The sequence below is a fragment of the Desmodus rotundus genome, chromosome 7 (genome assembly GCF_022682495.2).
Source record: "Desmodus rotundus isolate HL8 chromosome 7, HLdesRot8A.1, whole genome shotgun sequence".
In the NCBI taxonomy this organism is placed as follows: Eukaryota; Metazoa; Chordata; class Mammalia; order Chiroptera; family Phyllostomidae; genus Desmodus; species Desmodus rotundus.
The window spans coordinates 89742809-89768543 of record NC_071393.1 but is presented as its reverse complement, the minus strand read 5'-3'; the positions used below and the strand labels follow the sequence as shown (position 1 = coordinate 89768543).

General features: G+C 44.7%; 1 protein-coding gene across 1 annotated transcript; it reads right to left on the bottom strand.

The window, feature by feature from the left end:
- Window positions 1–240: 240 nt before the first annotated feature.
- Window positions 241–25475, bottom strand: GCNT3 (glucosaminyl (N-acetyl) transferase 3, mucin type). Its single transcript, XM_024567861.3, has 3 exons — window positions 25354–25475; window positions 3202–3394; window positions 241–2065 (listed from the first exon to the last, which is right to left on the bottom strand). Exons 1-3 carry the CDS (start codon window positions 25411–25413, stop codon window positions 693–695), a joined length of 1626 nt encoding a protein of 541 aa, XP_024423629.3. The 5' UTR covers window positions 25414–25475; the 3' UTR covers window positions 241–692.
- Between the last annotated feature and the right edge of the window lie 260 nt (window positions 25476–25735).

The window sequence follows — 25735 nt, the reverse complement described above, 5'->3', positions numbered from 1 at the left end:
AGAAGAGTCACGGACCTGGCAATGTGAACAACATGAGAGGCTCTCAGTAATGAAAGCATCAGCTCTGCTCCTCTTCACCCTTTTGCCCTTGCTATTTCCGCAGCCCGCCATGACCATTATGGAATGATGGGGGGTCTCTTGCCAGCTATCAGGGGTTTTAAACGTCACCAATAGTAATGAAAAAAAGTCTCACACTTTTGTCTTATTTCTGGCTTACCAAACAAAAAGAAGAGGTAGGGCTTCGAATCAGGAGGTATTTATTTTAAAATTAATGGTACAAAAGAGAAGGCCCTCTTTCCATCAAACTCCCCCTCCCCACTACCAGCCTCTAATTATTAGGAGTGGCATCTCCACAGAATGGAAAAGCGGGACACCAAGCATTCAACTAAAATCCAGGGGCCCGTGCCATATGCTCGCCTCCCTGACTCTCCCAAATAACTGGTTCGCATGCTCACACTGGGAGAAGGTCAGTGGAGGGGCTCTCGGGAGTGGGCTGAGGTGAGTCAGTGTTCATCCAGGGCAGTCCTTTGCAACATAGCAGATGTACTTACCCATACTCCAATAGCAGCCCCTTTACCCTAGGGGAGGCCATGGATCCCAGAGAGCCTGGTCTCCCACCCCACGGTCCCAGCACACTCTGGGCATGTCTGCGCATGCTCTTGCCCCACCGGTAGCAACAGTCTCAGCTTATCTCAGAGTTCAGTCCTGTAGATGGCCTTAAAACGTAAGTATTCTTCCAAGCACTGAAGAACATTATCATCCACCTTTGGGTCAAACTTGTTGGCCAACAGGTGATGGTTCTGAAGAATCCAGTGAAGGTCCCCAGTCCCATAAATGCAGACAGACCGCTGGTGGGTGCCAGAGCAAGGTGGATAAGGTGCCCCCATACTGATGTCGCCTTCATGGCCCTGCCACTTCACCAGCCTGGCAATGGAAGCCATGTCTGACACGTGAAACTTGGGGTGGTAGGGGACGGAGCCGGGCATCCACGGAGCACGCTGCAGGGTGGCCCAGAGGTGTTCATCGGGGCTGTAGGTATCTTTTACCCATTCAATCAGTTGTTGAGATTTGGGGTTCTCTAAGACCTGCTGGACAAAGCCTCGAGAAGCCACTATGTAGGCATTCCCCGTGAACATAGGTAAATTATAAGGGGGAGGGTCCTTCAACGTGTTGGTTACGTATATTGTGTCTCCTACCTCATAGTGATATTTCCAGCGAGATTTTTTGGCCTCAGTAGGTACCTCTGACTCCATACTGTTCTTCCCATTCAACATCTTGAGGGCCAGGACCATTTCGGCATTGGTCTTGATAGGAAAGTCTGTTCCGCATGTGTTTAGGAAGTATTTCCATGGCACTGAGCTCTGAAGCAAGTCTTCCATACAGTTCAGGTCAGCCTGCACCCTGGACCAGGAGGCATAAACCACCCGAACCGACTTACTGGCCAGGAAGACATTTGGGAAGCATGAAATAATCGACTTGACTGCCTCCCTGAACGTTTCTGGGGACTTCTCATCCACATGAACACAGTATATGTTCTGAGGGGCGTACACAGCTCTCAGCAGCCTTTCAAAGTTTTCGATCTTCTCGTGGACCACCATAGAGTATGCGATAGGGAAGTCTAACTCTCCTCTGCTGAGTGGGTACTGTATGAACTTCCTGTTGGCCTTAAAGTGCTCACAGTCTCTGGTCATGTTGAGGTAGTCAGTGTCTGTGAAAGGCTCCCGTTTGTTCTTGACCTCCAGCTTGTCCAGGAGGGCCTCGATCACTGCTTCCCTGTCCCCTCGGATGATTCTAGAACAGTTGATGGAGCTCTTGGCCGGCAATCTCAGGGACCTGTACAAGACGTCCCTGCAGTGCCTGCTTTGAAAGTCCCTGGACTCCAGATCCAGGGAATCAAAGTCACATTTCAATCTGAGAGAAAGTCTCAGAGCAACAACGGCCAGCAGCAAATAGCAGCCCAGGGCCCACAGGTAATGCTGCCTGCAGTGCTTCTTCTTCCACCAAAGCATCTTCGCAGCACGGGGATCAGCAGAGGGCGAGCACAGGGAAGGAGGAGGGGGGAACCCTTGGACAGAACAAAATGTCTTCCATTACAAACCAACCTGAACATGTTCCCAGGAACATCAAGTCCAACTCCAAAGTAATGGCAAAAATACGTTTCTTCTCTAGACAGATCTCCTCAATCAAGACCTGCCTGCCTAGGAACTTCTTGCACTTGGTTTGCGATGGGGGTCTCTAATCTGACCCTACAATTAGATGATCGTGCTACATTTAGGACCTCGCTCCACCTCCACCCCAGGAGAGACAAAGGAAAGCAGAACTGAGCTCCTGCTAGTGTAAAGGTGGAATTAATAAGAGGAAGTTCCACCCTTCATGCCACATTCTTTTCCCCACCCCTTACCACCCTGTTTCTAACACAGCTCTCATCTAGGCGTGGAAATTCTGATCAGTCCATAAAAAATATCCATACTCTCAGTATGATCCAGACTCTCGGTATCAGTTCTAGAAATTCAAAAGTCCTTTTAAAAGAATAAGTACATTTCTTGTGCTTATTTGGCAATTTATATGTTAGAATGTTTTTCACATGTTCATTGGTTAAACAAAAATCTAACCACCCTTTTGAAAAAATAGTCTTAAAAAGTAGATATAATCCCAAAATGCATTTAATCATTCATATACATAACTCTTAGTCTATCCAAATTTAAAATATAGTTACATAAGACACACACAGAGCTATGCATATGCAATACTAAATGAGAGCTTTTTATGGACCAGAAATATTTCTTTACGTTTTCCCATTTAATCTTCACAATATGCCTAAAATGTGGTTCTATTAGGATATTTATAGATTGGAACACAGGAGCTAAATAACTTGCCAAATACCACATATGTTCTAAGAAGCAAATCGGGGACCCCTCACTCTTCCTCCCCCTTGTGTTTTTCTCTATAAGCCTAGTACTCGTTCAGCCAAACCACAGCCACCTTTCAAAACAATACAGGGTAACGAATACCATCAAAGAAAAACAGACACTATAGGTAAAAATCCCTAAAAGGAGAGAAAGAGAAACAAAATGTGACACATTCAGCAATGATTATCTTCCTTTTTGCATTCTCTAAGTATAAGATTTGTATCCACTTCAGCAGTATTTTTTACAGGAATCTAAGAGGAAGAAAAAAAAGAAAAATTAAGAAAATTCTCACCTTCAATAGCTTCTTTCCTAATTGAGGAAGATGTCTTGCCACAGTTTGTTTCTATTTCCAAGGGAAGATTGCTTGGGTTCCGTGGAAACAAATGTAAACCCCATATCCCTTGGTCTTCTTTTAGCTCCTCCAAAACATAGTTTCTGATAGTCGTGGGGCATCCAAGAAACTGTCTCAGGCTCCTCCTTAACTTCTGTAAAGCAGAGAGCAGCAGGTGGCTTTATCACTCACCTTTCAGCTTCCTGCTCTCAGGCAAGAGAGCAAGCCCAGATATACATATTCTCGAGAACGAGTCATTCAGGGAGGTGAGCGGGGCAGTAAAAAATGCTGTCAATATCTGAGAAGGTAAGCAGCTCTTTCAAGCAGGACAGCCCAGTTTATATTGATGCTCTCCTGCCATAAAGCAATTCATAAAAATCTGTCCATGCTCACGTAAGAGCCTGAAAGCTTTCCCTCCCAGCCCCTTTAACAAAGAATCCTAGAAACACACAGTGTCGCTCCTCTTACATCCCCTGAACATTACAAGAGTGAAGCAATAAAAATACAAGGATTGTTTCTTTTGCTTCTTTATTTCTTAAAACAGTCCATGAAAACCAGACTTTGTTCTGCAAATGGCAACTACGGCAAAAAATCCATTTGCCTGTCTTTCCGTGACTGTTGATAGTCTGCACGTTGTAGAGGCATCCACAGGGCTCCAGACGGTAGACCTCCCTCAGGAATATCTGTGAGCCCGGGGTTCCCAGCAGTCTGAAGAGTGGGTAACACTATGAGCAGCTGGACTTCGGTGAGAGCCCCATGGGGCGGTCTTGGCAATAGAGGGAAAACACCTTCTTCAAAGCCACCGACATTGTTGGTCACTGTTTGCCTCACCCCCTCACCCCCACACCACCCCCCAAACGTGCAGCATCCTGGTCAAATATTTGAAAGAGCAAATTTAATATGAAGAACTTAACTAGGTATACAGTTGATAAGTAAATAATTGAAAAGGTGTGTGGGGTGGGAAGAGGCAGACAACACTAAATTGTTAGGGAAGTAGTAATTGCTGAAAGCAGGTACCACGCCTGTCCTACAAGATAAAGAAAAACATGTGAATTATTTTAAACTTAAGAGTTTGAGAAGAAAGGTGCCAGCAAGTTGAAACTAAGATCCGTGATGAGGACACTACTCAGTTATCGCTGGGTACTCTGAGCTCAGCGGAAGGCCCCCAGGCTGGCATCCAGACCTCTTATGAAGCGGCTGCTGTCTCTGTCGGCTGTTACCCTAAACTGGGCTCAATGCAGCTGCATAAAATGCACCACACCCCAAGGCGTAGGCATGGTGACGCTCATCGAGGCAGGGGGCAGAGAGGAGGCAAACGGAAGCCCCGCCTCCAGCTTCGCCCTCTCCCTCCAGCGCCCCCTACTGGCAGAGCCGAGTAGGCGGCTGCCAGAGAAGCACAAACTGAGCCAAGGAGGGTGACCTTCCTCTGAAGACAGTAGTAGCGTAATGACGGAGGCAGTGTTGCCTTCTTCCTACAAGAATTGTTTACGCAGCCCCCAATATCATATAGGGACCAGAGAACAGAGACCATGACTCAAAGAGGCAAGAAGTGAAAATACTTTAAGAAGGCACAAACCAAGGTAATGTTGCTGGATGCGCTGAGCTGGGGTTTGCAGGACTGAAGAGGAAGGCGGGAGTGAGGGTTCCTTGAGCCCTAACCTTATTTAATGTTCTATGTCAGTGAGCTCCTAGCGAAGATGGGGCCATGAGAACTGGTTAAACGATCCCGTGTGATCAAGTCTGTTTCCAGTCAGGGGTGTACAAGGAAGCTCGCGCTCAGCTGTGGTTTCCTGGTTGGCAGGGGCACTCTCCTGTCCCTCCTTTGAGCTCCACTGGCCCTTTGCACCCTGTGCTGTCCCTCCCCCTCGACACACTCCAACTGACCTGGAGTAAAAGAGCAGATATACAAGAAAGAAAAGAAAAAAGAAGGTAACCCCACAGAACTCAATAATCACTAAGTCACTGTAATAAGTAATTACTAAAGAGGAAAATTCTGAAAGTAGGCAAGACAACAATCTTCTCAGATGACATAATGCAACTTGCTCTGCAGACGGAGAGGGCAATAACAGCCATGTGTTTTGTGCCACCTCACATGTACTTGCCCTTGCTGTGGTATCATGGGGTCAAAGGCCTCGCCTGACTCTGCTTTATCTCCCTCCCACAGCTGGCTGAGAGCTCGCAGAGGGTAGTCACCATGAATGTTTCCAGAAAGAACAGCTTCCTCAGCATTCCAGGGAGGGTCCTCTAAGTCCTGGAGTCTTGGAACTACATAGCTTACTAATATTTACTGCAATAAATGCATAGAGGCTCACTAAGGGGTAAGCTATACACTAAAATACAATGCCACAGAGCTGAAGCCAATCGAAATCCAAACAGCTCTTAAGGGAGTAATTTTGTTTGGGAAACTCTCAAAGGACTTGGAGGCCTGTTAATAATGTGATTATTGTGTCAGTAGGAAGCAGCCTGCTAAGTGGAATAGCAACATTGCAGCATTTTATGCATTCATCCCTTGGAACAACGGTTGATAGAGGAAGCTGCGAAGTTTAAAATCTAGACATACAAAGTTGATTCAGACAGCCCCTGCTCTCAAGGGGCTCGGTCTTGTGTGGGAGAAATATTTGAAACTACATTATAATTAAGTCACATGTAAGTGCAAAAAGAGACACACAGTGGATAGAGTGGAAGGCCAGGGGCCGAAACTAAAAGGGGAATGGCTGGGAACACAAGTAAAAACAGATGAGATGGGCTTTGGCGAGTGCTTGCAAGAGGAGCAAGTATGTGAGTTGAAGAAAATGTCCCCTGACTGTAGCCATTTGGAAAAAGAAAGTTAGGCCCCTACTCCACAGTATAAATATAAATACATTTCAGACTTGAAACTAAAAAGAAACGACTCCAGGTTTAAAACTTTAAGATTTAAAATTTCCTGGACACTTCCAGGAAATCTACAGAATATTGTTATGGTACCTAAATTGGGAAGATCTTTTTAATATCACACCAGAACCAAAATGTAATTGGAAGTGCGAAAGGGTAAAGCTCCTTAAGAGTCTATGCCCTTCTTCCCTATTAAATTTATTTACTTATTTATGTATTTATTTATTTTTGGAGAGAGAGGGAGGGAGGGAGAAAAACATCAAGATGTATGAGCGAAACATCAATCAGCTGCCTCTGGCACACCCCCAAGGGGGGACCTGGCCCACAACCTGGCTAAATGCCCTGACCATAATCAAAGTTTTGGTTCCCAGGCCAGCGCTCCATTCACTGAGCCACAAAGGCCAGGTCTTTTCTTCTTCCTTTCGTTCTCATGAATGCAGATGGAATCGCTGGAGCTCCAGCACTATCTAGGGCCTGGAAGCAACACTGAGAGTGGGAGTCACACACTGAAAGATACTGATACCACGGAGCCACTTCACCAGTCCTACACAGTCTACTGCTGGGCTTCATCCTTCTGAGACAGGAATACTTTTCTACCTTATTTGGCCACTACTTTTTCAGGTCTCTGACCATTCACAGACTTTTAAGCTATTTCCTGATTCCAGGACATTAAGAGTCACAGGTATGAAAACGGCACACATTTCAGGGAAATGAAGAGAAGCTACCAGAAAGCCTGCAGAGCACTGAGCGGGAGCTCTCCTTCCCTTCTCTCCACCACCACCACCACCACCATCGTTTTTTGCTTCTTATTTAAAAACACATTTCGGAAAAAGTCTGAAAAGGAAAGGCAGTGAAACATTAACCGTAGTACTCAGGGGTGTGCGGTCACTCCTGGTTTTCAGTTTCCCCTTTTTGTCTCGGTTTTACGATTTATCAAAAATGCCTATGCATCATATACTTTTTTTTTTAAAGATGTCTTAGAATCATCTCAAGAAACAAAATAAATAGTGCTCTCTCTGATTTGAGAAGTTAACTATGATTTTTCTTTTTTACCTCTTTGCAGACCTCTGTGAACAGATCTGGTCTTTACTTTATTGGGGAAAACAAAGTGTGTGTGTGACATTTACGTCTAACTGGATACTAGTAGAAATAACATTTTATGAATGTAAAATTGAATGTTATAATGAGAGCCACTTAATTTAAACAAGATGATCAGACACTGGCATCATCTAACACAGAATGTCACCTGACCTAGTCATTTTATCTTTTCAAGGAAAATGACCAACTAATATATGGAAACATAAAAGTGCACCAAATGACAAAGGAACACAGCACATTTTAGTTCTATTTTCTTGATCTTAAAAAAGTTTTTCTGGGGCCCTCTCTATGCGGTCCTGGCCCATGAGTTCCTATCAACCGTATGCCCTGTGGCCCCCGAAAGTTGTGTGTGTGGAGTTACGGTCATTGCCGTCTTCCAGGCATAGGCCAGTGAGGCAGTGGGCTGGGCCCTGGACAGAGAGGCTGCCTTCCTCGGGGGAGCACAAAACGGCAGGAACGGGGGCTGAGTCTCTGCGTTCTCACCCATACCTGCTTGCCAGGAAGGCAGCATGGAGACCTGAGCAGGTGGGAGGCCAGACAGAAGCTGGCCCTCAGTACCTTCCAAACACTGTAGTTTCCGATGGTGAGAGGGGAGCTTTGTCCTGGAGCACATGTCCTGCCACGGCCCTGGCCAGGGGCGTCCTGCAGTGGCAGCCCGCGTCTGCCGTGGGTAGGTACCTACTCTGGAAAACTGACGGTGGGCTAGAGCCATGGTGAAATGGTCGTGGAATTCAAGAACCCAGGTGAAAATTCTAGCTCGCTTTATCACAGAGAAGCTCCTGGATCCTCTCCCTGCCTCTGCTACTTCATCCATACCTGGAACATGCTAACAGGTGTGCATTGGTAAACCGGTGCCACACTAATGCGGCCTGGTGGCTCCGAGTTTAGCGGGGAGGAGCAACAAACAAGCAATAACAATAACGTGTGGCCATTGCCAGGGCTACCTGTAGCAAGTAAGCCTGAAGCTCCGTGGGAAGCTGGGATTCCTGAAAGACATCCTGGAGGCGGGGCACGTAGGCTAATAACTGCTGGGTGAAGTGGTTAGGCAAATACGAGGCTTAGAGGGAACGGCCAGGCTGAAGGTCCGGCATAACTGTCTTATTCTCAAGATCCCACCTGTCCTTGCCCCAGTCTGTGTTCAGGAATTCCCCTGCTTTTCTTTAAATTTCTGGAAGCAAACAGGCTCTCTCCCTGACTTCTGGACTTTGATTCAGGCTACTCAGTGCGCCCAGAGGTAATGCCCACTCCTGCCTCCTCTGGGTCTCAACTCGGCTGTGACTTCCCCTGGGCAGACTCCCAGACCCCCTCTTCCTTGCCCTTGTAACATCCTGAACGCCCCCACACTCTGTTCTCCACTATGTTGTAAACTCCTTCAGAACAAGGACTATGCGTTCTTGTCCACTTGTTAATCCCTAGTGCCTCGCAAATAACAACAATCAACATATACTGAGACTCACTGTGTGCCAGGCACCGTTCGAAGCCCCTTACGTTGAATCCTCACAACAAATCCTATGAGGCATGGAGACATCGAGTAACATCCTCAAATTCTGGTTAGGACCAGAATTTATACCCTGGCGATCTGGCCGCACTCACACTCCCTTATCCACTCCACTCCAGCTGAACGCACAAGGAGAACATGCACGGGCAGGCCACCTCTCCTGGTATAATTCTAGATCCGCCTGGCTTCTGGAGAGCCACCTAGGAAGCAGCCTTTCGAGTCACTGGGCCTAACTTTCCCCACCCATAATGGGAGATAGAGTGGATCAAGTGTAAGGGAAGAAAGTAACGTGCCCAAGATAAAATCTCTGTGTGGGGTGTTCACACACAGGCAATCCAAGTTCAGAGTCAGTTTGTGTAACCTCACACTCCCAACCTGCGGTACACAGTGTTGGAGGAATGAGTGAGGGAGAAAGTGGGTGAATGGATGAGCCCTGCCCAGCCCTGGAGGGAGGGTCAATCACTCCTGTCTAAGATATTAATCAGCAACCTAGTGACTGACTCATGGTATCCTTGTAGGAACGTTACAGAACATATATCAATGGCAGTCAACAAATATAATTTTGTGAAAAAATTAGATATTTTACCTGCCCTTTTGAAACTTGCTTTCCTCTTTACAATATACATTGAAAGTCATTCAATGTTAGTACATTTTTATCAATGTAAAAGAAGTTATCTCCAATGCATTTTATTTTTTAAAGTATATTTTATTGACTATGCTATTACAGTTGTCCCAAATTCTCCCCCCTTTGCCCCCCTCCACCCAGTTCCCCCTTCCCTCCAGCAATACCCCCCTTACCCCCGCTTAGTCCATGTCCATGGGTTTTGCATGTAAGTTCTTTGGCTTCTCCATTTCCTATACTGTTTTTAACCTCCCCCTGTCTATTCTGTGCCTACCCAATTATGCTTCTTATCCCTGTACCTTTTCCCCCATTCTCCTCCTTCCCCCTCCCAGCTAATAACCCTCCCCATGGTCCCTACATCTGTGATTCTGTTCCTGTCCTGCTTGTTTGCTTTGTTTTGTTTTTGTTTTTTAGATTCGGTTGTTGAAAGTTGTGAGTTTGTTGTCATTTTATTGTTCATAGTTTTTATCTTCTTTTCCCTAAATAAGCCCCTTTAACGTTTCATATAATAAGGGCGTGGTGATGAGAAACTCCTTTAGCTTTTACTGGTCTGGGAAGCACTTTATCTGTCCTTCAATTCTAAATGACAGCTTTGCTGGATAGAGTAATCTTGGTTGTAGGTCCTTGCTTTTCATCATTTTGAATAATTCTTGCCAGTCCCTTCTAGCCTGCAAAGTTTCTTTTGAGAAATCAGCTGACAGTCTTATGGGAACTCCTTTGTAGGTAATACTCTGCCTTTCTCTTGCTGCTTTTAAGATTCCCTCTTTATCTTTAACCTTTGGCATATTAATTATGATTATTTGTCTTGGTGTGGACTTTTGTGGGTCCAACTTGTTTGGGACTCTCTGTGCTTCCTGGTCTTGTATGTCTATTTCTTTCACCAAATTAGGGAAGTTTTCTTTCATTATTTTTTCAAATAAGTTTTCAATTTCTTGTTCTTCCTCTTCTACTTCTGGCACCCCTATGATTCGGATATAGGAGATGTCCTAGAGTCTTGTTAAGCTCTCGTTTTTTTTTAAATTCTTGCTTCTTCATTTTGTTCTGGTTGAATGTTTATTTCTTTCTTATGTTCCAAATCATTGATTTGAATCCCGGCTTCCTTCCCCTCTCTGTTGGTTTCCTATAGAATCTACTTTATTTCCCTTAGTAGAGACTTCATTGCTTTTGCTTTTGACCTATTCGATGACATCTTTGAGCTTTCTGACCACAGAGTTTTGAACTCTGCATCTGATAGGTCGGCTATCTCTGCATTGCTTAGTTCTTTTTCTGGGGTTCCATTCTGTTCCTTCATTTGGGCCGTATTTCTTTGTCTCCTGATTTTGGCGGCCTAGTGTCTGCGTGCTAGGTAGAGCTGCTTTGATTCTGTTTCAGTGCACCTGTTAAGTTGTAAGGAGCAGAGCCTTGGGTATACACTGGGGATGGGGGAGGACCGTGGGTCCTTATATGGGGGAGGGGTAGAAGAAGGGACAATGCTTCTGCTGGCTGACTTCTGAGGGCTTGCCTGGCCCTCACCCCATTTCCAGTCACCTCACTTACTTCCAAAATGTGATTGGCGCCCCTCCAGCTGCTGTGCTGCTTGTGGTTCCCAGGGTGGGTGGGTTTGTGTGTGTATCGGCAGGGTCTTCTACTACCCCAAACCCCACTAGGTTTATAGCCATTAGTTACGAAGCTTTCTTTTTCCTGGTCCTGGAGCCCTGGGCTGTACGGTCCGGCCTGTGTCTGGGCTTGCTCACAGGTGTCTCCCCAACTTTTATCCGCCTCACGTGAATGTGGGGCTGCCTGGCCCACCAGCCACCACCTTGCTGCCTCTCTGCCCCCGGTTCACTGCCACCACATAAAGTCTTCTCCACCCTGACCCCCCAGCTACACCCCTCCCACCTGCCCGGATGAATATAGCTTCTCTAAATTCTTGGTTGTCGGACTTCTGTATGGTTCTGAGTGTTTTCCTGGGTGATTTTCTGGCGGTTCTGGGTGTTTTCACTTTTCAGTTGGTTGTGCAGTGAGGCGAGGCCTGTCTACCTATGCCCCCATCTTGACTGGATGCCTCTCCAATGCATTTTAATTATAAAAATTGCTACATTAAAAAACTACATACAGCTTTATGCATTTGTGCAACTATTTTTATAGTGTAAGTTATTAGAGCCCTGGCTGGTGTGGTTTAGTGGATTGAGTGCTGGTCTGTGAACCAAATTTCCAGGCAGGGCACATGCCTGGGTTGCAGGCCAGCTTGCCAATCGGGGATGGGTGAGTGGCAACCACAGACTGATGTTTCTCTCCCTCTCTTTCTTCCTCCCTTCCCCTCTCTAAAAATAAATAAAAATCTTTTTAAACGTTTTTTAAAAATAAATTATTAGAAGTACAATTTCTGGGTTACAGATGCAGCTTTAAAACTTTTTTATTGACACTACCCACAAGGTTTTACCCACTTACTACAAAAGTACTGCCCCCCCCCACCACATCAGAACCTGAACTTATCTTTTTTGTCTTTTCCACAATGAACAGAAGTAAAATGACACCACGCTGTGGCTTTGTGATTGCTGGTAGGCTTGAGCCTCATTTGCCCTGTTGTTGGCCATTTGCACTTCTTAAATTTCTTTTCCATGGATTTTTTCTACTCATTTTTATGAGCCATGAGGTTTTTTAATTTGTAAGAGCTTTCTGAATTTATCAGTTATTCATCCTTCATTCTGGTTTTGTAGATATTTCATCCCATTGTGTTTGACTTTGAATTGGTCTTAGGAAGTTTTTTCCTAGGTATAACTGATATGTAGAAGTTTGCAATTATTTTAGGTAGTCAAAATTATCTATATTTTTCCTTTTGTCTCCTGAGAGTTATTCAATGTTGTGGGGGTTTTTACATTTAAATTTTGGATCCACCTGGACTGTATTTTGATGTAAGGAATGAAGTAGGAAGTGAATGATATTGCAAACAGCTGTGCTTTGAAAAAAAACTTTAACCTTTTGGCCTGGATGAATATAGCTTCTCTAAATTCTTGGTTGTCAGACTTCTGTATGGTTCTGAGTGTTTTCCTGGGTGATTTTCTGGCGGTTCTGGGTGTTTTTATTTTTCAGTTAGTTGTGTTCATTCTTATGGTTGTGCAATGAGGCGAGGCCTGTCTACCTATGCCCCTGTCTTGACTGGACACCTCTCCTTGGCTTGGCACTTTGGGAAAATGACAAATATCAGGGAAACAGGGGAGGAGGGGGAATGAGTTTAGGACTGAAGGAAGCATCTGCCTAGGACATGACATCACTAAGTTCCAAAAAGACATTTGATATTGGATATGTAAATGCCAGTCAATGATTCTGTGGGGACAACCAGAACCTAATTCATAAAAGAGAGAGCAAATAAGCCAAATCTTAATTGGTATTACACACAAGATTTATTTTACTTAAGATTTTATTTATTTCATTTTAGAGAGATGGGAAGGGAGGGAGAGAAACATCAATGTGCGAGAGAAACATCTATCAGTTGGCTCTCACACGCCCCAAAGTCGGAACCTGGCCTGCAACCCCGGCATGTGCCCTGACTGGGAATCAAACCAGCGACCTTTCTGTTTGTAGGCCCGCACTCAATACACTGAGCCACACCACCAGGGCCACACAAGTTTATATTACGTCTATTAGGAAGCATCTAATCTTGGCCACATTCTAAGTGGCCAAATCTACTACCTGGGATGTTATTTAAATAACATACCTTTGTGAAATCTAATTAGGTTCCATGTCACAAACTACAGATATAATACATATTATGGTCTGTGCAACTGTGCAAAGATGAATAGCATCTAACACCACACTGATCCAATTATACATGTGAGGAAATGTTTTTTCAACTAAGGGACTAACCTACTTGGTGCTTTGTTGGAGAACCAAAAAAAAAAAAAAAAAAGGAAGAAGAAGAAGAAAGAAAGAAAAAGAAGAGAGAAGAGAAGAAAAGAGAAAAGAAGAGAAGAAAAAGGTGAGAGAAAAGAAGAGAAGAAAAAGGTGAGTTGTGAAAGTAGTTGGAGATGCCCCTGGAAGGCCAGGGGGCTGGAAGAAAGCAGAAACATATACAGAGAAGCAAACAAAGTTAATTATGGGAGCCTGAGGAAAAACAGCCATATACCAAATGAATCGCAGAATAAGGAAGCCAGAACTCTCTGGGGATTAAGCAGGCAAGACACTAACACTAAATGAAAGCAGACCAGGACTGCTATGGATGGGAAGGTGTTGACCGAGGCGGGAACACCTAGCTTGGATTCATTGGAGCTCCCTTCTCCATGCCTATTAATAGACATGCTTTCTGCCCTGTACTTTGCAATGGAAATGAAGAGGAAATGGGATAATATTTGGGAGTTAGGCACACAGTCAATTTCCAGGGACTATCCAGTGCACATTGAACCTGATTACCATCTTTAAAAACACTCCCCTTTCCTGGCTGGGCAGCTCAGTTGGTTAGAGTGGCATCTGGATATGCAAAAGCTGCAGGTTCAATCCCTGGTCAGAGCTCACACAAGAAGCAGCCAATGAATATATCAATAAGTGGGATAATATATTGATGTTTTTCTCTCTTCAATCAATAAATTTAAAAATAAAAATTTAAATACACACACACACACACACACACACACTCCCCTTCCTCACTTTGTGAATTTTCACATGATTCCTCCAGGCCTCACTGTGTAAGAACCTTAACCCCTAACTCTGACTCTGACTCTAACTCTAACTCTGAGAAATCAGCTTTTCAGTTCAGAAATTCTGTGGCCCCGCTGCCTGGCATCTTTGTCCTGGGGGCACCAGCCAGAGCCATGTTTAAGAATCCTTAAACAGCCCTGGCTGCTGTGGCTCAGTGGATTGAGCGTGGGTCTGTGAACCAAAGGGTTGCTGGTTCAATTCCCAGTCAGGGCACAAGCCTGGGTTGCAGGCTGGGTCCCCAGTGGGGTGGGGGGCATGGGAGAAGCAACTACACATTGATGTTTCTCTCCCTCTTTCTCTTTTCCTTCCCCTCTCTCTAAAAATAAATGAATAAAATCTTTTTTTTTTTTAAATCCTTAAACAGTTTTGTGGAGTCATGTTTCAACTTCTGTGAAAATTATACTTTAGCATGATTGGCTTTTCCTTTCCAGGCTGCCATGGACTGGGGTCTCCATTGTGAACATTGTGAAGGCCCCTAGCCTTCAGTCTTGCATTCCAAGCTTTCGCAAGTCTATCTCAGTGGTGCCTGTAAATCCTTCCTGCCACGCAGCCATCTCCTCTTCTCCCTACCTCCATACTGTCACTGGCTGGGTGGGGCCCTCATTTGCACTGGGGACCCCACAATCTCTCTCCAACTGGCCTCTTCACTTCCAGCCTTTTGCACCTTTCTTCCATTCCTGGTGGGGATTAAGAAGCATCTCTTCACAAAATACACTGAACATGTGTCAAAAACTTACTTGACTCACTATTTCATGAGAGAAGCAGTTAAGACGGTAAAGCTGGCTCAAACAGCATCTTGAGAAACTGGCTACGTGTAGACATTTACAAAGGAATGTTACATCAAGCCCCTAGGTTAGATACAAAACTGGTCCATGCCCTACAAGATGATACAAAGTCATAACATTTAGGGATAGCTCTTCTCCTGGGCAGAAATTATTTGCATCTCTACAGAACAAGATTTGCAAATTCACAAGTAACTTTATGGAGTCTGAGCCCTTAATTAGCAGCAAATAGCAAAGTCAAACAAATGTTCATTCTTCTAAATAGTGGTTCTCAACCAGAGGCGATTATGCCTCCCAGGGGATATTGGCATTATCTGATGACCTGTCTGGCCACAACTCAGCAACCCAAAGTAGGGAGGGGGTGGCTGGCATGTGAGCAGAGGCCAGTGATGCTGCTAAATGTCCTACAATGCACGGGACAGCCCCACAGCAAAGAATCATCCTGCCCAGAATCAGCAGTGTGATGGTTGAGAAGCCCTGCCCTGCATAATTAACTAACCCTTGGGCAAGCTTGTCAAAGAGTGGCCTTGTATGGCAGTGTCTCATTGCCAGATAGGTGGCTCCCATTTTTTCCCTCATTTCCAAGGTTGTTTTTTTTTTAAAGATTTTATTTATTTATTTTTAGAGAGAGGGGAAGAGAGCGAGAAAGAGAGGGAAAAGAAACACTGATTGGTCGCCTCTAGTATGCACCCCAACTGGGGACCAAACCTGCACCCCAGGCATGTGCCCTGACTGGAAATCAAACCAGGGACCCCTTGGTTCATAGGCTGGCACTCAATCCACTGAGCCACACCAGCCAGGGCAGGACTTTTGTCTTATTAAGATCTTACCTCAATTGCAGGGAGCATGAAAGTATCAATACATTTCTTTTTTCAAAGTATATTTAATGAGCTCTGACTGGTGTGCCTCAGTGGATTAAGTACCGGCCTGTGAACTAAAGGGTTGCCTGTTGACTCCCAGTCAGGGCACATGCCTGGGTTGCAGGCCAGGTCTCCAGCAGGGCGCACAAGAGGCAACCACACATTGATGTTTCTCTCCCTCTCTTTCTCCCTCCCTCTCCCTCTGTCTAAAAATACATTTAAAACATTTAAAAATATATTTAATGAAAAAAACCCACCCCAAACTAAAAAGATATTCTGATGTAATATGGGAAAGCTCCCTTCCCCTCTGTCTAAAAATACATTTAAATAATTTAAATATATATTTAATGAAAAAAACCACCCCACACTAAAAAGATGTTCTGATGTAATATGGGGAAGCTGGCAGAAGGGCAGAGGTAACAGAGAAAGGACAGACCTGGGAAAAGACAGCTACCAATGACCACCTCAGGAGACCCAGTCTGAACACACCATCTTCCCTCGTTCCTGCTCTGGCTCGAGTCCTGAGTCTCTGCCAATGCCACCGTGACACTCAGGTATCCAGACCAGACCCTTAAATGACATCCTAGGCTCCTCTTCCTTTCTTCCCTTCAATACGAATTCTCTCATGTGGTCAAACGTTTATGCAGCAATTATTGCCAGGCACTGAGTAGATACACAGCAGTAAGTAAAACTGGCTTTTAGCCAGTTGCCAAGGCACTGGGATTCCTCCTTGATTAACACTCCATCCTCAACCACTCTCCTTCCTTGCTTTGGTTCAGGGTCTGCGGCTGCAGCTGCTTCACTCATTCCCTACCCCAGTCTAGTCCCTCCTGTTTTCAGATTACCACCCCTAAAGCACAGCTCTGCCTGTGAAATTCCCCTGCTAAAAACAAATCCCCAGGAGCTTCCCTTTGCAGGGGCTCAGAGGATACAATCAAGACACCTTCACTCAGCAGTGAGGCTCCTTCACACTTAGCTCCCAGGCTAACTTGGCGCAGAAAGCACCCACGCCCTTTACCGCTTCTGGGGCAGATGACAGGCAGGCTCCCCCACGCCCTTGTCCTTTCTCCTTGCACTTTCATTTTGAACATCTCCCTCATCTGCAGGTATCAGAAGGCAGCAGCTGACCGATCTGTCATGCTGGATAAATATTCACTGGCTCCAAAATAAATATTTCTAGCATGAGAAGACAATGTATGATAATCTACAGCATGTCTTCTGTGACATATTTTAATAAGTTTTTCATTAGTTTTTCTTTTTTAAAGATCTTATGTATTTACTTTTAGAGAGAGGGGAAGGGAGAAGGAGAGAGAGAGAAACATCAGTGTGTGAGAGATCCATCGATCGGTTGCCTCTCAGGTGCCTGCAGCTCGGGACCCAGTCTGTAAGCCCAGCATGTACCCTGATTGGGAATCAAACCAGTGACCTTTCGGCTCGCAGGCTGGGGCACAATCCACTGAGCCACACCAGCCAGGCCATTGTTTTTTTTTTTCATTTAAAAAATGAATTTTGTCACTTTTTAACATTTAAAAGTAAATTGAGTTCCCAGACCAAATTCCATCGCAGGAGGCGGGGTTCGCCACACCAACAAACAATTTTCAAACAGCAGGACCATGTCTGAGAATTCAACTCAATTCTGACACCATCCACCTCGAAATAACATCAGATTCCATGGGCTAAGGGATCCAGTCCTACATGACTCTTCCTTCTCCCCTCTCTGCAAACACACACACTTCAAATGCAAGGCCAGGCTACCTGTGCTTCTGACCAACTGGCCACAGACTGGAAGTCCCAAGGACCCCCTCCAACTCAGAATGCCTACTGAAAGTCCAGGGTTAATACCTGCACTTCTAACTGACTGGCTCTAAATCCCAGGCTCCCACAACCTTCTTGGGTTCAATTATTTTGCTGGAATAGCTAGAGAAATGTGTTACTTACTAGATCACTGGTTTATTGTAAAAGGATGTAACTCAGGAACCGGCAGATGGAAGAGATGCTTAGGGAAAGGTATGTGGGAGACGGTCCAAAGCGTCCTTGCCTGGTCCAGGAGCGCCACTCTCCACGCATCTCCACAAGTTCACGGTCACCAGGAAGCTCTTGTAACCCTGTTCCCTAGGGTTTTTATGGAGACTGCATTACATAGTCAAGATCAATTTGGAGATTGATTCAACCTTCTCTCCCTTCCCTGGAGCATCAGGTGGGTGGGACTGAAAGTTCCAACCCTCAAATCACTGGGCTGTTTCTACTGGCAACCAGTCCCTATCCTTAGGTCCTTTCCACAAGTCAGCTCATTAACATCACAAAAGACACCTTTTTCACTCTCAACACTTAGGAAATTCCAAGAATTCCAAGAGCTGCAAGCCAGGAATTGTGGACAAAGACCCAATATTTGTTTCGTATAAATTACAATATTGCAGCCCACCTCCTGGTCTTCGAACGCAGATTCCTTACAACCAGACTATCATAAAAGTCAAAAGGTACTGGCATGTACCTGGAATCTTAGTCATTAACTATCCAGTTCCTCGTCATCTATGAAATCATCTCCCAGGGCGAGGCCACTCAGGTTTGCAGGCTTCCGCTTCAGCCTTGTCAGGTTCCCAGAGCAGGAGGGGCCTCGGGAAAGACACGCGGCTGTGCCCTTTCAGGACAGATCACTCTCTGGCTCTGAACCTGTTTCAAGATGTCAGATTAATATTGGGGGTTTTTTCATTACATAACACATGACTCATCCCTTTATCCATAGTTACTATTTTTCTTTTTCATTTATATCCAAACTTTCCCACTTTGGAAAGGAGATTGGATTCCTCACTGCCCTGGCCTAGACTGCAGGCGGCAACTCTCGGCCGGCACGTGCCACGCCCTGGGGCCATTCCTGTTTGGACAGGGTGAGTGAGATGCCACAGGTGCTGACCAGTGGGCTCTGTTTACTGTCAGACAATGTAGCTGAATTCACTATAACCCCAATTTTGTCAGATGGTTTGAAGGCACATCCTGTCTCACCAGACCCTTAGGAATTGTGATACAGAGGGGTTTTTTTTTAAAAAAAAAAAATGCAGTTTCAGTTTCTTGCTTAGGAATCATCCCTGGTTACAGCCCTTGTACTTTCAGCCCTGGTCCTTTGACCACTATGTCAAGTAGGAAAAGAAAAAAAAAAAAAATTTAGGTGATGTGGGAAAGAAAGAAAACAGCGTTCTTCCCCAGATGCACTTGAAAAACAGGACTGTACCCAGTGGGAACATTCCTTCTGGCCTCCTGCGCTCGCGCTGAGGCAGAGCACACGCCCGCGAAGGTGTGTAAGCCAGCCCTTCCTGTTTTTATCCCTGCCATGTTGGACGGCCAGCGTTTAATTTGCACATTCCAGTTCTCTGTTACAACTGTGGAAATCTCTCTGCTCCTTGCTGGGCATCGTGGGCTGTCAGGGGTGTCCTTGGTCTGAAGAAATCATGCTCGTTCACATCGGTGTAATATCTTCTGTTCAGGTTTTTTGGCGATACTCGGAGCACTGGCATCTACCATGGGGTAAGCAGAGCTCAGGCCAGAATCAGGGTCCACTGCTGCCAAGACCCACTGGGAGTCCCCCAGGGCTCCCAGCAGAGCCTCACTTGCCAGCTACCATCACAGCCTCCCCCCAGGGAATCTGCCACAGAGCCATCTGTAGTCTGTCTCTTTTGCAGGCAGACAGAGCAGCTCTCATTGGCATTTTGTGCCTGAAGGGGCAAGAGGGCTGGATCTAAACTCAGCCCGCCCCTGCCCGGCTGTGGTGCACACATGTCCACTTACTGCAAGGACTCAGGTGGCCCTTCGAGGGAGCACACAGGGATATCTGCTTGTCGGTTCCAGTCACCTTCCAAAGCTGTAAGGGAGTTCTGGTGGACATTGCCATGTCCTCCTTCAGTGCCCCGCAAGGGCATCCCTCTAACAGGCTCAGTTCCCACTGCACTCCTGTCTGACCATACAGCCAGACCACTGGCGCTGCCCATAAATCAATCAAAACCCCAACCTAGGGGCTTTTCACCACTCCTTAGTGCTTCTGTCTCCACGAGGAAAAGGTCATGTATTTCAGCTCAAATGAGTGGATCTGTTTTTACCTTCTGTAGTCAAACAGAATCTTTCCATTTGTATGGTCTTAATACAGCCGCTTTCCAAACAAGAGTTCGTCCATTCACCTTGGAACTGCAATCCACAAACCAAACAGCATTTTGTCGGGTCAGCCAAGAGCTGTTCACAGGGTGCCGTACAAGTGACAGGAGGATCCAGCACCCCCTCACACAGTTCCAGAGTCCTGCTGGGAGAGGAGGCTCCGTGCCTCCACTGTATCTCCTCCTTGCATTCCCCGGGCAGCATAGTCCCATATAAGCCATTTGCATTTTATTAGGGAACCCTTCTGGGCACTGCCATCCCCATCAGGCGTTTTAATTCTCTAGTCCAAAGTCCCAATAGTCATCTCTGGGAGGTCCTCACGGGCTCTTGCTATCAGCCCCAGTCTATGCCCCGCAAAGGGCTATCGAAAGGAGGCTCTCGCCCACCCGCCCTCCAACTTCTCTACTACACTGTGTGGGCTCAGGCACTCTTACCGGTCCTCATTCAACAAGTCCAATTAATGTGGTTTGCAGGGCAGATTTACCTGCCTTCTGTTTTACAATACTAGGCGGGGGAAATGTTCCCCAGTTGAATAAAGCTTCCATCACCCTACACAATCAGGTAAAAAAGATGCAACCCTTTCACATAATACCTGTTTCAAACTTACCAATTTGTCTACAAACTTTTACCCTACTAGCCCTAACTCTTATGTTCCCAACTATAGCCTCAATTACGGCTTAATCAACAGGTTTTGGTTTTGTTATGGGTGTTAGGGTTCTTGGGTACCCCAAGATAGAAATTGAGAGGAAACTCCAGAGAAATCTCCAGACAGATTTATTAAGCTTATGCTTGAGCACAATGGAGGCAGCACAGAGGAAGAGAAGGTGCTCTGAACTGGCTCGAGGGCTGGCTCTACTTTTATAAGCTGAGGACAAAGTTGGCATTTTGAAAAGGAGGGCTTGGGAAAAGGACCCCCACATGGCAGGTCCAGTGGCTTCCTTTTCCAGCTGTGTTGCCTAGTAACAATGTTGCACCTGCAGGGCAAGATGGCAGACTAACGCCACCCTAGAAGGGCATATAGCAGTCAGACCTTGACCAACTACAAGTGAGAGTTCGCAGGTTAAGCATTCAGTTAGACGGGAGATGAAATCAGTTCACCTTGTGTTTCCGAGTAGGGAGTGGAGGACGTTCCTGAGGTCAGCTTCTTTGGCATTCCTTCTGACCACCTAGTCTTAACTTGGCTGCCTGGCCACTTGATATTTTTATTCCCAGACACGGGGTTTCTATGAGGCAGGACAGTAAGAACCTAGGAAAATTCCTTGACAAGTAGAATGGGGAAACTGAACAGATAGCTGATTCAAACTCCTCCCTTGCAAGACCACTCCCTGAAGTATTAAGCCCTCAGGAGGATGGAGTTCTGATCAGCATCAAATAATCTTAGGAACAAAGCCTTGGGTTTGTTAACCACAGAGTTTTGATCAAACTAGAGATAACACTTAAATCTCAGTTTGTGTTTCTGCTCCAGGCCCAGAAAAACAGCAAAACCAGATGAAGCAACACATGGCCGGCATCAGGACCAAATGCAATGTTCAATGACCTTACTCTAGGGCCAACCAATCAGTAGAGACCAGGGATGTGAAAGGACACACCTGGAAAGCTGGTGAGTAGTCTATTGAGATCCTCCCCTGAGACCTGCCCTAAAATGCCTGCCTTTAGAAAACAGATAAAAGCCCGTAAGGCAAAGGACCCAATGCACACAGGCTCTCGGCTCTCTCCTCTCTCTCTCTGGAGCTGGGGTGTTAAACTCATTATCACAGGGGCCACATCAGCCTCATGGTTGCCTTCAAAGGGCCAAAATAATTTTAGGACTCTTTAAATGTCACTACTCCTTAACTGTTAAGGAGTTGAAATTATATTCGGCCCTTTGAAGGCAACCACAAGGCTGGTGTGGCCCCTGGTAAAAATGAGTTTGACACCCTTGCTCTACAGCATGCCTGAGCCTTCCCCACCTTCTTTCCTAAGGTGTGTGTCTTTGCTTTCTTTTTCCGAGGGCCCTTCTTTTGCCTTGGTAACTCGTCTCTTGAGTCCACCCAGCCCAGCTGACTCACTTTTTCTGCCTCTGTGACTTTTTTCTAAAAGGCCAAGACAGCTTTCTGAACAGCCACTCAAGTCTTCTTTTTCAGTGTACTTTCATTTTGCATACTAAATAAACTTCCTCTTAAGCTAGAGTTCTTGGCTCTGAATTGTTCCTTTGCCAAATTCAAGAACTGAGGTTGCTGAACAAAAGCCCACATCACAGGTAACACATATACCCTCCTCTTCCATCTCCACCCACTGCCCTTCTCCCCCTGAGGTCGCCACATTGTTGTCCCTGTCCATGAGTTCTTTTCGGTTTTTGTTTGATTCCTCCATCCACACACCCCCAGCCGTTAGCTTGCTCTCTAAGAGTCTATCTCTGTTGTGCTTGTTAGTTCAGATTGTTCATTAGATCCCACATAAGTGAAATACCATCTCTCTTTTTTTTAAAGATATTTATTTGTTTTTACAGAGAGGGGAAGGGAAGGAGAAAGAGGAAGAGAGAAACATCAATGTGTGGCTGCCTATCATGTGCCTCCTACTGGAGACCTGGCCCGCAACCCAGGCATGTGCCCTGATTGGGGATCAAACTGGTGACCCTTTGGTTTGCAGACCAGTGCTCAATCCACTGAGCCACACCAGCCACGGCAAAATCCCATTTTTTAATCCACCCTGCTGGGATGAGTCCTGTGACTCACCCATTTCCTCTTTTTTTTTTTTGTCCCTATCAATATTGGCTTTATTCTTACTTCTTAAACCTTTTAAAGTTTTCCACCCTGTTGGGAAGAGCCTCTCAACTCTTCCCTCTGCCTCTTCCCATTCTCTTGTTAATTGATTTAATGCTTTTATTAGCATCTTTAAGACCAAGGTTTAGAAGCTGAGATAGCAAACATGTTCTCTTCTCTAACTGTTCCGTTTTGTAGCAATAAAGTTACAAGCAACAGGGGTGGCCTTAATCAGTGTTTATCGTAACTCGGCATATTCCACAGGTGAACATCATACTGCAGTCCTGACCCACAAAGCTTGAATAGAAAGCACATCAGCTGCTTTATCTGGGGCGTTCCACTTGGCATTTATAGGAGGGGACAAACAGTTCCCCTTCTCAGGATAAACAGACCTTACAGTGGCTTTTATCCAGTCCCCGAGGCTGGCTGTTCCCTCGGGAATAACCTTCTGTGTATCTAGACCAGGTACAGCCATGTGCGATTGTCCCATAGGGAGCTGTGGGCCCTGCATCAACCCAAATATGCTCCTCCATTCTGCAGCATCAAAACCAAAACCAGAGACACATCCCCTAAATTAGTCACTCTCACAATCATCCACTTTGGTAGAAGTTCTTCAGGAAGCTGATGATATTGATTTACAAAATGAAAAAACTCTTTCACTCTCTACCCTCTGGTTTCCATGGTTTCTTGGCTTGGCCTTTCCCCCACATTGACTACTTTTGGGGTGACCAGAGGTCTTTGATGGACTTTCTGTTGCCCCTGAATAATTTTCCCTTTTCTAGGTGGCTTTGAGGCTGAAGGCTAAAGTTCAACTGACACTAATCTGAGCTTTGTTCAGCAGCAAGGTCCCATCTAGCACTTTCTTTCACTTTAAGGTTGGCTATTATTGTATATTTTGTTGTCTTATTAGTTTGTTTTTTCTTGTGTATCCAGTGAACTAACTCTCCAGGAGTTGGATCTGTCTGAAAAAAGAGTGAAGATAGGGAATATATAAAATGGAGTCATTTTAGCCAACCTGCAAAGGCAATGACATGAAGGTTGATGCATGAGGAAAGACTCCATTCTTATTCTAGCCCTGGCCCTTGTGGCTCAGTGGGTTGGGTGCCATCCCACAAACTTAAAGGTTGCCAGTTCAAACACCAGTCAGGGCACACGGCAGGGTTGCAAGTTCAAAAGCAAGGTTTCTCTCTCACATTGATGTTTCTCTCCCTCCTTTTCCCTTGTTCTGAAAAATCAAAACTAAAATAAAATTTTTAAAAATGGAATGAAATATAAAAACTCAGAAACTTCCAGAGTAAAGAAGATTACAGAATGATAACTAAATGCTGTGCATGATCTTGGATTTCTTTTTCTATAAAGCACATTATAGGGTCAATTGGTGAAAACTGGGTAAGGCATGTAATTAGGTACTCTATCAGCTACTAATTTTTGGATTTTGATCATTGTACAGGAATTATGTAAAACAATCATTTGCTTTTAAGAAGTGAACAAAAATGAAGACTAAAAATCCCATGATTATCTCAACAGATGCAGAAAAAGCATTTGACAGAACCCAACATCCATATATGATAAAAAAAAAAAACCTCTCAACAAAGTGGGTAGAGAGAAAAACATATCTCAACATAATAAAGCCCATATATGATCAACTATAGCTAATAACATACTCAATGGTAAAAAGCTGAGAGCCTGTTCTCTAAAATCAGGAACAAGATCAATATGTTCACTCTCACAACTTACATTCAACATAGTATTTGGAAGCCCTGGCCAGAGCAATTAAGCAAGAAAATAAATAAAAGGCATTCAAATTAGAAAAGAAGTCAAACTATCACTATTTGCAGATACATCATAAGATACATGGAAAATACACCATAAAAAAACAAGCAAAAAAACTGTTAGACTAATAAATAAATTCAATAAAGTTGCAGGATACAAAATCAATATATAAAAGTCTGACACATCTCTATACATTATTAACGAACTATCAGATGGGTATTAGACTTATTGGGGTGACACTTTATAAGTAACGTAAATGTCTAATTACTACATTGTACACCTGAAACTAATATAATATTGTATGTCTGCTGTAATTAAATTTTTAATAAAATATTTTCAAAAAAAGAAAACATACCATTTACAATTACATCAAAAAGAATAAAATACCTAGAAATAAATTTAACCAAGGAAGTGAAAGACCTGCACAGTGAAGACTATAAGACCTTGATGAAAGAAATTAAGACACAAATAAATGACTAGCTATTTCATGCTCATGGACTGGAAGAGTCAATATTGTTAAAGTGTCCAAACAACCCAAAGCAACCTACAGATTCAATGCACTCCCTCTCAAAATTCCAGTGTTTTTTTTGTTTGTTTTGTTTTTTGTTTTGTTTTGTTTTTACAGAAACATAACAAACAATCCTAAAATTTGTTTGGGACCAAAAAAGACCCTGAAGAGTTAAAGCAACTTTGCGAAGAAGCAGGAGGCACCGCACATCCTGACCGTGAACTACATTGCAAAGCTATGCCAGGGCCAACCACTTGGTCTTAAATTTCACTGTGTTAAAGCAGTAAAAATCAACCATCAGGAAAACTCTAAGTCTGATCATTCAAGGATTACAATTTTCTGTTTGATCTGTTTTCTAGGTTTCTGAGACAACTGTTTGTTTAAGCTCCCATGGGCTTGGCCTGGCTGCGTTTAAGGCAAACTAAGGTGTTGCACTAAACAGCCCTGAGCAAATACATTAATAGATTTTATGTCTGTTTTTTCAAGAAGAAAGAACTAAATGGATAGGCATCTCCTGATCAAACAATAAGTTATAAAAACACCTACCCAGATGCCACCTCCCACTACGCTGCAGGAATTCTTCCCCACCAAGGCAGACCACACCATCCTAAATCATTCAGGGTAGTGATGGTAGCACTTCTCCCTTTCTGTCCACAGCAGAGCTCTCCTTCAGGTCCTGTCCAAGCCCTTCCAGTGCAATCTCCCCAGCCCGAAACGGCATCTAATGTAATCGGTTTCTGGGAAAGAACTTGTCTCAGCTTCAGCTTCCTATTATACACAACAGGAAGACTATTACTTAGTCATATGGTTATGGGGATTTCTGAAATAATGTTTACTGTGCCAAAAAAAGAAGTAAAGATCATGAGGAAGAAGTATGTCCACACAGAAGTGACGTTGATACTTGCAAGTGGAGGACGTTAGTATATCA